Here is an 11,518-nt window from a genome sequence, read left to right as displayed (position 1 = left end):
GAGTTTTGCTGCTTTTCATCTAATTGATGCTTTCAATCCAGTTTTCGAATTGAGCAAGGTCTGCACATTCTTCATCTTCAGCTTCTTCCTCAACTTCCTCGCCATCTTCACCTCTGACATTACCACTGCTTGCTACAGAATGGAGACCTGCAGCAATGCGAGTAAGCCGGCGTTTTTGATCCACGTTCCAACGCTCAGCCTCTACTAGCTTCTGCTTGCAGATGACAGCCATTCCAAGAACCTCGTCCGACAGATTATCAAACAGTTCTGGACCTTTGGTGGCCTCGGTGAGCTTATGAACGAGCTCTTTTCCGTATTTCAGAACCGACATGGCTTCCTCCTATAACATAGCATTTGCATTAGTACCTAGGAGCCCCCTCCCCCGAAAACCATTTCATGCTTTACATACCCTCAACATTTTTAACTCTTCTTGGGCTCTGAGGTAACCATGAAGAGCATCGTAGGGTAGGTCATCGCCCATCGTTGATAACAAATTGGCGTGCTTTCTAAATTTGCTGTTTTTTGCCAGTAAGCTGGAAACGCTGTTATCAAACGGGCTTAAACCTGTAAAACGAAATTTTTAGTTTGTGATGTGTACGCATTGCACATAGCAACCTATACTGTTTTAACTTTACCTATAACTGAATGGTTTCTAGCCACAATGTTATAGGCATCCAAGCATTTTTGAACCTTTGCCAAGGCAGACTTCTTTTGGTCGGAAAGGTTTTGCGTGCGATTATGGCCTTGAATATATATACATATATATCGTTTGTCGGGTAAGTAGTTTATGCTTATAGTTTGAACGAATGAGATGTATAACATTACCATTTCCTTGTATCTTAAATGCTTGGTCTATAATGTCATAGATAGAAACAGCTGTACGAAGTATTTCGTACGCGTTGTCGACCTTTTTTTTGATGCGCCCTGTTTCGGTCGTAGGTTCCTGAGTTGCAAGTGCTATATGCTCTTCCCATTTAGCTAGCAAGATCTCTAGTTTATCAAGATACCCTGCTTCTTGGAGGGCCTTTCTAGCATCGTCCAGCAATTGTTTGGCACGCTGCTCTTTACGCTGAATTGTGATACCTAAAATACTAATGTTAGTTGGGGCCTATACTAAGTCTTTAGGCATTATATAAAGTTCGTGTACCAATGTTGTCAATTTTTTCTTTTGCGAAAAAGTCGAGCGCAATAGTAAGGGTGAGTCGCCTGTTGAGAGACGACATAGTACGTGTGATGGATACAAAACCGTTGAGGTATGACCACATTCGCTCGAGCCACTCGCCATCGATCATGCCAAAGCCTTTTACCAAACGAGGATGGAATTGAATTTGGCAAGCAGCATTGTGTCCGGTAATATGGAAGATACCGACTGCAATGGGAACATCTTCGATGTCCTTCAACTCTGGTGTTTTCTAGAAGCTTATGTTAGGATGTGGACATCGTGCACATGAGGTAAGTTATAAGTAGTACCTTTAAAGCAGTTCGTAGCTTACAACCAACATCGTACATAATACGAATGTTGTTTCCGTACAGTTCGTTGTATGTCACTTTTTTCAAGACACTAAGAACATAGGTATAACTAAACGTACATAGAGTGAGTACTTTATACATGATGACAAAAATGAAGAACAGCAAGCTAAATACCGTTCGCCTTTGCTACGCATATCGACTATAGCAAGTGGAAAGCCGTGGCGACCACAGGTACACGCAAAAGCACCGGTTTGATCAAGACCCTTGGTCGATCCGCCTTGCTTTTCAAGCGCGCCAAAAGAGGCACAGCCATCTCTGGCCTTATACATGTAATCAATATAACTGTATTAGATACTGTTACATGACTCTCAGAATATTATCTTACCGATTCATTATAAGGAATGAGCTTTTCATCGTCAACCCAGAGCATGTTCACTTCTTCTTCATCTTTAAAGTTTATACCCTGGACATCCTTTACATGGCGAAAGCGCCGTAGCTGGAAGTTTCCGTCTAGTGCTACAGTCTTTTCGTGCTCCTACCATATATTAACCATGACAACCATTAAAATATGTATGCATACTTTTGTATATCTTCAAATCAAAAAATTAAATCACTACAGTACCACGTATCTGCAACCTGGGCAGACATCGTTCTCTACGCCAAACTCTTCCCTCAACTGCTTTTTCAAGCTTAGAAGTATTCTGCCAAATATAGGCAGCACATCGTTCAAGCGAGACTTGAGAGAGGCAGGAACCTAAAAAACAAAAGTATATTTAAAAGCTTGCTAGATGAAAGATTGCCCTAGAAAAAGTAATACCTCTTGCTCAAAATCTGCTTGTAGCCATTTTGCAATATTGTGCACGGAGACGCGGCAAATGTAATGCAAATTGTGGATTGTCTGCATCAACTTGATATGCACTGCATGGCCGGGTGCCTTTGGCGTCAGAGGAATCATATGACTGCGCATTAGCACCAAAGGCAAAGCATAGTCAGGGCACGACTTGCAGTATTCGATGTCAAACTGTCGAATACCTAGATAAGACAAGGGTGTTAAATTTTGCGAAAATATCCCAAAAACAATACTTACCGCACTTAAAGATACAGGTGACAGCCTTGTGTGCTTTTTTATCAGCAGCGCAACCACACATCTTATGGGTGGCAGGCTCGAGTGCCTCTGCGACCGGTGCTTGCTTATACCCTTCTCTATAGGCTTTGAGCAACGCAGGAAAAAGGCTAGACCAGCGTACTGCACGCTTAACAGCTGCAGTCTGACGTCTTGGCTGATCGTCAACTTCGTCCGCCTCATCATCAGTTGACCATCCGTCAGATGGAGAAGAATTGGCTGGCAGTGATGATGCTCGAATTTCGAATGGCGTGGTTATATCACTTGCAGTCGACTTATTGACCGTGCTTGTCAATCTGATAAGCTTCTTTCCTTTATCCGAGAATCGATAGGCTTTTGTTGTTTGTTTACGCTTTTGACGTATATTGAAAGACATGCTTATTTGCGCTGATAATAGGAAATGGGAACGAAGGGTTAGGCTTTTTCAGGCACACTCAGCCACTTTCTCCATGAGCGGAAAGTCATTAGCCGTACAGGCATAATTTGCGGCGCGGATTTGCGGTTTGCGGCCGTATCAAAAACACTGGGCGCCGCAAATTTTGGTTCAGTATTCTTTTCATTGCGGAACCATTGTTCCTAGGACAGCACTAATCGCTTGATATACATTAAATTTCATGGGACGCGTGATGGTGTTTCCCAATTTAGCGAAGAGAGCTTATATATGAAAACTTTGCTATATTAGATAAGACAGGAGTACTAAATAAGTGCAAGTATTTACGTGTTCTGTGCAACTCGTATCAATCAATATGATAGCCTGTTTTCAAAAGACAAACTCTTACAAATACAGATCAATTGTAGGATCAGCCAAAATTAGAGAGATTTTCGGTTTTCATGTTGTACTTCTAATCAAAACAAGAATATTTTATGTTAAATTGTAAAAGTAAAAGTACAAAAGGTCAAAGGGAGGGAAAAATATAACTAATCCTTGCGGATACCCTGCAAGGCATTCAACAAGGAATGATCAGCATCGTCCTACAGGGAATGTATGACAAAGAAACGATTGAGTAAATGATGTACCAGAGCGTATTGCAATACAATAACATAGAGGTGACATATATACGTACCATTTCCAAAGACCAAAGCATCACACCACCTAAGCCGTTTGCTTTGGCGTACTTAACTTTCTCGCGCAGCGAGTGGGGGTCATCAAAGGACAAAACTTCAGTGCCCTTGTAGGCATAAGGAGTCATGCTGGCAGAATCCCACGAGGTCTTCCAGCCGGAGGAGTTGGTAGGAATACCCTCTTCTTCAATCGAGCGCCACTGGTACATGCCAGAGTAAGTCGAGACGGCACCAGGGCATGGGTCAGCGCTCTTTTCATCATATTCGTCGCCCTGGATCTGATCGCCGTCGAGAGCAACATACATACCAGACTGGGCAGTGACGGCGCTGGCAACCTTACCGACGCGGCCATAGAAAGGAACACCCAAGTAGAGTTGTTCAGCAGGAATACCAGCTTCAGTCCATGCCTTGACGGCAGAGTCAACGCTGACAGAATCAATGCCATCCGATTGGCCGTCATAGTGCAACGGGGCGTTGGGACCTGCGTCCTCATTCCAGTTGCCGTTGATGTCATACCCCTGCAGATGAATTAAAGGTTATTAAAAGGAGGTCATTATGACAGAAAACAACAAGCCCTGCTTACCATAATGTAGAAGGCATCCATGGCTTCCTTCCATGCGGAATCCAGAGAAGTCGATGGTGTTTGGTTCTCGTCGTTGAAAGGAGTGGTGCTTACAGCAGCATTGATCTCGGTACCTTCGGGCAAAGTCTCGCGTAGTAATTGAACAAACTTCAAGTAGTTGGCGGTGTCTTGTGGATCGCTAAAAATGTCAGAAGGTTACGTATACGAGTTAGTACGAGTACACACTCAATTTACACAGGGCTTAGTTACTCACTTTTCATTGCATGCAACACCATTGGCGCTGTTAGGATACTCTAATTATCAGAATATGGTTACGTTAATATAAAATTAGAACAGGCTGATGTAAAAGCTTTGGGAAAACTTACCCCAGTCAAGGTTGATAGCATTCAAGTCGTATTCGTCAACAGCATCAGCGATGTTCTGAGCAAACGTGGTGCGGGAGGACTCGGAAGCGACAAGAGAGCTAAAGTAAAGCGAGCCGGTCCAGCTGTTGTGTGCAAAAAAATTGGACATTGGTTAGTATATTATCTACCAAAGTAAAGCTTCATAATAAGGCTACTACGGAAATAATGTATATATATAAATATATTCACCCGCCAATGCTCAAGCTGATTGACTTGTCATTGTCGTGAGCTTCTTCGGAGACTATTACGTGTGAAAAGAATCACATAAATATTAACAATGAACGTGCACATTTTAGACACAAAGAGAGTATGCTTGCTGATGCTACTTACTAGACTTGAGTTGATCGGCATTGAATTGACCGAGGCTACCGCTCTGGTCAGGAACAGCAAACGAGTAGATGACTTGGTCAAGCTTGTCCCAGGCAATTTGATCGGGAAGAGCCTGTAGAACACACGGATGTTGGTTAATATAACCGTGATCGCATCATTTACGACGCGTATCTTCTCTGAACTTACCCAGTCCGCAATGTAAGCGATCAAACGGTTATCAGACGAAGAGGAAGAGGAAGAAGAGGAAGCAGCAGCAGTAGTAGTGGTAGTGGGTTCGGCAGCAGCAGCGGGAGTGGTGGTTTCAACGGCGGCTGGCGTCGTTGTGGTATCATGATGGTGGCCATGTTGGTGGTGGTCCTTGCAACCAGCGACCGAAGCAATGAAAAGGAAAAGGACAGTCTGTACCAGCAGCAACAAACGATTGGAATGGGTCTTCATGATGAAACAAGAAGAAGAAGAGGAAGATGGGAGAAAGAAACGGTCGTGAGGATTGGGACGGTGCTACTGTCAACACGGCCGTTCTTTTATACTGATTGTGCCCATTTTGGGTTAATTTACGTTTTTTGATTTTTTAATGAAATTACAAAAAAGTGAAGTGACCCAACCCCCCTAGCCTCCGCGCGTCAATTAGATTTCTGTAATCTAATCGTATCACCATGTCTATTACTCCGCTCTCCTTTTGAATGGCACACGACGATGATCCTTTGCCGCATTCTTCTTGCGCCTCTTTGCGAGGATCTTGTCCATGTTCTTCTCTCCTAATTGCTGATATTTGTCCATAAGCTCCAGTTTGCGTTGTTCAGCTAAAAAGAAGAAAAATGACAGAAAGAATAAAGTCAGCTTTCAGTTTTCTTTAGGCTCTTAAAAGAACAGCCGTAATGTTACTCACATCGTTTCAAGAAGTAAGGCTTCTTGCCCTGTTTCACAAGCTCGGCTTCGGCCTTCTTGCGCTCGCGCAATAACTGCTGTTTTCGCTTAGTCTGTTTTTCTGTTGCCTCACGGGAAACCTTAATAAAACAGCTAGATGTTAGACATAAGAGAGAGAGAGAGAGAAGAGCATGATTCACACAAAAGCAACCACGCGGACGGCTCGTATCCAATTTACCATTTTCAGTAGTAGTGATTCCATATTAGCGCGTGTCTCCTGATTCTTTTCCTTCTTGATACTCGTACGAAGCATCTCTTGCTCGGATTTCTTGTAGTCGTTCAAGAACGAGTATGATTTTTCAAACAGATCTTGATTCAGCTGGCCAGACAGCTTGTCAAATCTCGGATCGCGTGTTTTCTAATAGCGTCATATAAATTAGCTCACGATGGCACAATTTATCCGATAGCATCAGAGAACACGGGCGAAACAAATAAAATAAAGATTATGAGATGAAATATAAAGAGTATATATACACACTTACTGATCCAGAAGCCGGTACCACATCGCGAAAACGACCGACAGCTTTTTTTGACGATACCTCCATTGGGCTAATTGGTTTTTAGCGAATTCCTGTCGATCTTCCCAATAACTCTTTGCCCAAATTTCTTTGCTTTCTTTTTTTTTCTTACCTGTTATTGCTTTCACGTTTCATATCTCTCTTCGTACGTCGTATCCGGTCTTTGCCCAATTTGCTTACAGCACCTTTGACGTCACGCATGATCTGCTCTCGGGATATCTTACGGGTACTCGATTGTGTGTCCTCTCCTTCCATTTTGCTTTTCACATCGGCGAGTCGTTCAAACGAAACATGGGCCAGACCTGCATATAATGCAATATACAACCAATAAATTAACCGAGAAAAGTGGGAAGTATCTGCCCATCACATACTTCGTTTTAATTTTTCTAGCTTTGCTTTCTGTGGTTGGTTGTCTTCAGAATCGTCTTGTGAATCGTCTTCCTGAGAATCTCCTTCCTCGTCGTCGTCGTCGTCGTCCTGACTGTATTCCTACGAGCGATCACAATGGTTACATTATTGTATTGACTTTAATCTAAACGAGGAGCGGTTTCTGGTCGAATTATTTACCTCATACTGCTCTTTGTCATTTTCGCTATACTCCATTTCTTCCTCATCCTCAAATTGATCGCTGTATTCGTCCTCTGGATCTGTCTTTGATATCCTCATTGTGTCTTTTATGCAGTTAAAGAAAAAAAAACTTTTTGCAGGTGAGCCAGCTCACGGGAACCCAAATAAATTATCGGGCCGAAACCGCTTTTTTCGAAAAAGGAAGCTCTTCTTTTTCATTATTGTTTGTTTGTTCCTGAATGTTTAAACGGCTTATACAGCCTCATGCTCTTTTATATCAACAATTACGGCCCCGTGCGAATCGGGCCCTACACTGTAATGGCATTCACACACAATCTGGAAAATGGCAATCCAAGCGAAATGGAGTTACTGTGGCAACCACTTTTACCGGGATCGGTTTGCTAGGCACCGGAATGTTACTTTACCTTGACAACGATCAACTTTATTACTATGCCCAGACCTTTCGACGGTCCGGTACAGCCGTCGTAACCGGTGCCAAGATAGCACTTGACTACCAGTGGACCTTACTGCGTGCTTCGGACGTAGACAAAGAAAGCGCCAAATCTGCTTGCCACAAACGTAGCGCTGAACGAGTCCTTCATATCCTGCAAACACTCGGCGGTATATACATCAAGTGGGGACAACACCTGTCGTCGATGGTTTTTGTGCTTCCAGAGGAATGGACGTCCACACTTGCGGTATTGCAAGATCGGTGCGAGTGTGCAAGCTCACCCGAGGAGATTCGTCACTTGGTGCGAGTTGATTTGGGCCAAGACTTGGATTCCTTGTTCTCCTATTTCGATTATGAACCGATCGGCGTTGCATCGTTGGCGCAGGTGCATAAAGCACAACTGGCTAGTACTGGTGAATGGGTAGCTGTCAAGATTCAGCATCCAAAGCTTGATGAGTTTTGTCGCATCGATATCAATACAGTGTCGTGGATTTTTGATACCATCCAATCGATTTTCCCAAATTTCGGATTTTATTGGGTCGCGGAAGATATGCGGGAGTCGTTGCCACAAGAGCTCGATTTTACTGTCGAGGCTGCAAATGCGCACAAGGTCAGCGAACAGTTCGCTGGAGATCGTACTGCACTTGTTATCCCTGAGGTTTTATGGGCGAAACGACGTATCATATGTATGGAATGTAAGTATGGCATTGAGATTTTATTTGTATCTTGAGGAAAGGAAGTCAGGAACTTATGACATTTCTATACTAGATATACATGGTGTCCGTATCGACGACTTAAACTATATGAAAAAACATAAGATTGATCCTAGCACCGTTTCTACTGAGCTAATATCAATCTTCTCTCGGATGATGTTTATACATGGGTAAGTGATGAAGTGTTTTATACAAACATATCTTTTAATAGTTTCAGTCTTTTACTCACCCTACATTTTACTTTTTTTTATATTCAGATTCGTTCATTGTGACCCTCGTAAGTACTCAGCAACTACACTTATCTTGTCATTACAGTTCCAATTTCTTATCTTCTTTTTTTGTAAAGACCCAGGCAATGTAATGATCAGAGCGAGCAACGATAATCCATCCGGACACAACTTTGATATCGTTCTATTAGATCATGGTGTATATCGGACTCTTCCCGATGAGCTTCGTGTAAATTATGCTCATTTATGGACGGCTTTGATTGAGGGGGACGAGGAGGGTATCCAGCGTTACTGCGAACTAGTGGGCGGAAGCGACCATCGCCTGTTTGCATCCATGTTGACAGGTCGAGAATGGCACACGATTCGATCTGCCAATCTATCTTCTGCAAGAACAACCACCGAAGTAGACCGTGTCGCGAACAAACCTACCATGCATTTTCTGCGACGGATTGCAGATATTCTGTCCTCACTTCCGCGCGTCATGCTGCTCTTACTCAAGACGGGCGATCTGCTGCGGAATGTAGATGAACTGCTACGCAACGCTTCTAAACCAGAACAGTATCGCACGTATGCAATCATGGGACAATTCTGTGCCAAGGCAGTGTGGGTTGAAACTAAGCAGCGCATTTCCGAAAAGGCTGCTACTGCTGGAGTCAGCTGGCAACTAGTGAAGCATTTTGCTGTTGCATGGTGGAAGTATCATCGGTTAGAATACAGTCTCTGGGCTTACAATGTACATTCTACCTTGCGTCAGAAATTATCCATCAACTTTTTGTAAATATAGAATTTTAATAGAGTCATCTTAGTATATACTAATTAATTGATACAAAGGTTATTGATTCAAAATAACATTTAAGGAGTTGTACATTAGCTAGCAAGCTGTTTTCAAATAGTCGCAGCGATTGTGTCAATGTTGAAAACTCAAGGAGTCGTTGTAACTTTAGTGTGGCAAATCTCGCAGTAAATTAAGCCCTAGATGATTATCCAAAATTGGGAGCTCAAATAGAAAACGACATGCTCCTTAGATATCGATTATATACAGTATTTTTAAAGAATAATAACCTATATCTTTGAAGTAGATATTTCCAGGTTTTCCGCACGGATGTCGAATGTATTTTTGCTTTTATGATAAGGGTTTTTTTAAGTCAGATTTCTTCACAAGGTAGTCCAGTGCACTAAGATATCCCAAACTGCTCAGAAAGCTCGCAATAATGTACAAAATATATTCTCTATATTTGTTATTTTGTTGTTGTATCATTTCGACTGTAGATCTCATATCATATTTTAAATTATTATTTTTTTTGGAAAACCAATGAATTTCTAATATATCTATCCCTCCTTTTCTTTTGCTTGAGATCATGACTTTCGAACATGTATATACATAAGCGGGAACTTAATGCTGCCGCTTGATGTGACATATCTTCTGAAGCGTACATGTGCCCTTTTCTTAAAAAGCGAAATTTTGTGGTACGCACACGTTAAGGATTAGAATTGTAAAGCAAATAGACGCAAGTTGTTTGACACGTAGTATTTTTTATGCACTATAGCAAATCTCCAGAGTATTGAATCTCCATTTGATTAGAAGTTGAGAGGACTGCTGACCAAATTTTTCATTCATCACAATAAAAACTCTACCCACCCTACAGATTTGTTATCTGAACATGTATACACACAGGTAGAGTGTGTGTGGCTATTACAAATGAGTAATCCAAAGTTTAATGGTTATGGATGACTTCTTAGAAAAAAATTGACGTGAAACCAATGCTGATTGATACCAGCACGGACGATAGTATCATTCAAAGCAAGGCCGAATTGCACACAATCGTTTTTTCACAACCAAATAAAGTACATCTCATATCCGTTAAAAATCTTTATAACTTACTACTGTTAGGCATTGAGAGGTCGTGGCTTTTATATAATTGTTGGTTTGCTTTGGCCTCGCTCTAGGTGCAGCGAGCGACACGAAATGTCACGCACTGCGGATGGGCTGTAACCTTCAAAAGGACGGTACCTCTAGGAGCAGTGAGCATCAAATGTTCCAGCTTTCGTCGCTTAACACAGATAGCTCCATTGCATGAGAATATACATACTCATCCATCTCAGGGCCAGCCAAATCGTCAACTGCGTTGAATTATACAGATATAGGAACCTAGTGGTTCAATCCATAGGCTAGCCATACAGGTGCCCCACAAACTGAGGGGAAAGTAGTTTGAGCAACAGCTTCACCCACTGTCTTGGACGTACGACAAAGGATTTTAAAATTGCGACTGATTTCACCCTCAAAATCATCTTCTTGCCCGATCTCACGGAAGTGGACGTTAACATCACGTTTTTCGATACTTGTACTACAGTATACTTAGCGAAATGATGCGGTATGGACTGTTTCTGGCGCAATGATCACGGATTCCGACGTGGAAATGATTGTAATAACATACTTTCGGCAGCGTTCTCTCCTTGAAACATCTAAAAGGTATATTTAGTAAGCTAAATACTCAAAACACTCTAATATGCCATCACAACGACCGTTGCCGCTTTTTTGTCTATTAGAGTGGCATCGTATTGATTAGTACAACGAATATTAATCAAAGGGGCGTGATTGTAAAGAGAACAGAATTCATCGGTAATCACTACCATTTTTATTTGTCTACACAGGCTCCAAAAACTTTATCTCTTGGGGTCGAGAACTTAAAGGGCTTGAGGTTAATGTGAGACCATTGCATATGTTTAGAATAGCGTGGTGTTGAGAGTCTTTTTCGTTGATTTTAGATTTGGCTTTATTCTTTGTTTCACTATTATTATACTGATTATCCACAGTTACGTTGGAAGTCCTTGAATGTACATCATTACTCCCCGTTAAGGTATTTTTGCAGTGCATTAATCTGTTTCACGACCCTTATTATAGCACAGCCGTTTGTTACTCCGTCTCTGTATCCTGATAGTTTGCTCACTCAGGTGCAACGTAATTTTCTCCTGCTTTATATCCATTAGCTTTACCCAAACTTAACCGGAATGTATATTTCTCGATGTCGTCATATATTATGACCTCTGTGTATGCTCAATACTATACTTTTCTCACTATGGGTACACTGACTTAATTCTTAAGTTTCCCTAACTCCAACTGCTCTGCAGGGCTATAGGGAAGC

At 42.0% G+C, this 11,518-nt stretch overlaps 5 protein-coding genes across 5 annotated transcripts; 1 reads left to right on the top strand and 4 right to left on the bottom strand.

Moving 5' to 3' along the window:
• Positions 1–1,226: 1,226 nt before the first annotated feature.
• Positions 1,227–1,572, bottom strand: BDB00DRAFT_740896 (uncharacterized protein; the record flags this gene model as incomplete). Its single annotated transcript, XM_053118458.1, has 2 exons — positions 1,227–1,412; positions 1,471–1,572. Coding segments are annotated over 2 exons (288 nt in total), but the record flags the coding sequence as incomplete, so codon positions are not given.
• A 520-nt stretch (positions 1,573–2,092) lies between these two features.
• BDB00DRAFT_858417 (uncharacterized protein) lies at positions 2,093–3,176 on the bottom strand (the record flags this gene model as incomplete). The annotated part of the gene is made up of 3 exons (XM_053125864.1): positions 3,018–3,176; positions 2,558–2,995; positions 2,093–2,502 (listed from the first exon to the last, which is right to left on the bottom strand). Coding segments are annotated over exons 2-3 (643 nt in total), but the record flags the coding sequence as incomplete, so codon positions are not given.
• A 112-nt stretch (positions 3,177–3,288) lies between these two features.
• Positions 3,289–5,477, bottom strand: BDB00DRAFT_175159 (glycoside hydrolase superfamily). Its single transcript, XM_053116338.1, has 8 exons — positions 5,159–5,477; positions 4,973–5,084; positions 4,832–4,883; positions 4,604–4,725; positions 4,492–4,531; positions 4,239–4,416; positions 3,658–4,173; positions 3,289–3,565 (listed from the first exon to the last, which is right to left on the bottom strand). Exons 1-8 carry the CDS (start codon positions 5,408–5,410, stop codon positions 3,512–3,514), a joined length of 1,326 nt encoding a protein of 441 aa, XP_052973057.1. The 5' UTR covers positions 5,411–5,477; the 3' UTR covers positions 3,289–3,511.
• A 158-nt stretch (positions 5,478–5,635) lies between these two features.
• Positions 5,636–6,447, bottom strand: BDB00DRAFT_775714 (uncharacterized protein; the record flags this gene model as incomplete). Its single annotated transcript, XM_053120232.1, has 4 exons — positions 5,636–5,775; positions 5,862–5,979; positions 6,078–6,257; positions 6,382–6,447. Coding segments are annotated over 4 exons (504 nt in total), but the record flags the coding sequence as incomplete, so codon positions are not given.
• A 743-nt stretch (positions 6,448–7,190) lies between these two features.
• Positions 7,191–9,324, top strand: BDB00DRAFT_858409 (ABC1 family-domain-containing protein). The gene is made up of 4 exons (XM_053125863.1): positions 7,191–8,130; positions 8,204–8,318; positions 8,406–8,425; positions 8,495–9,324. The coding sequence occupies exons 1-4, from the start codon at positions 7,224–7,226 to the stop codon at positions 9,151–9,153; spliced, it is 1,701 nt and encodes a 566-aa protein (XP_052973055.1). The 5' UTR covers positions 7,191–7,223; the 3' UTR covers positions 9,154–9,324.
• The last annotated feature ends 2,194 nt before the right edge of the window (positions 9,325–11,518 follow it).

Source organism: Zychaea mexicana (genome assembly GCF_025766255.1).
Source record: "Zychaea mexicana strain RSA 1403 chromosome Unknown BDB00scaffold_168, whole genome shotgun sequence".
NCBI lineage: Eukaryota > Fungi > Mucoromycota > Mucoromycetes > Mucorales > Lichtheimiaceae > Zychaea > Zychaea mexicana.
The sequence above is the reverse complement of the archived record's forward strand: the minus strand, read 5'-3'. Positions and strand labels throughout refer to the sequence as shown.

Excerpts from the sequence above, each read along its gene's own strand:
- BDB00DRAFT_175159 (XM_053116338.1), bottom strand. The coding sequence starts at position 5,410 with ATGAAGACCCATTCCAATCGTTTGTTGCTGCTGGTACAGACTGTCCTT. Across the intron at positions 4,726-4,831 it reads ATCAGCTTGAGCATTGGCGG|CTGGACCGGCTCGCTTTACT; the intron begins GTGAATATATTT and ends TGCACACAACAG. Across the intron at positions 4,532-4,603 it reads TGCTATCAACCTTGACTGGG|AGTATCCTAACAGCGCCAAT; the intron begins GTAAGTTTTCCC and ends TCTGATAATTAG.
- BDB00DRAFT_858409 (XM_053125863.1), top strand. The coding sequence starts at position 7,224 with ATGTTTAAACGGCTTATACAGCCTCATGCTCTTTTATATCAACAATTA. Across the intron at positions 8,131-8,203 it reads ACGTATCATATGTATGGAAT|ATATACATGGTGTCCGTATC; the intron begins GTAAGTATGGCA and ends TTTCTATACTAG. Across the intron at positions 8,426-8,494 it reads ATTCGTTCATTGTGACCCTC|ACCCAGGCAATGTAATGATC; the intron begins GTAAGTACTCAG and ends TTTTTTGTAAAG.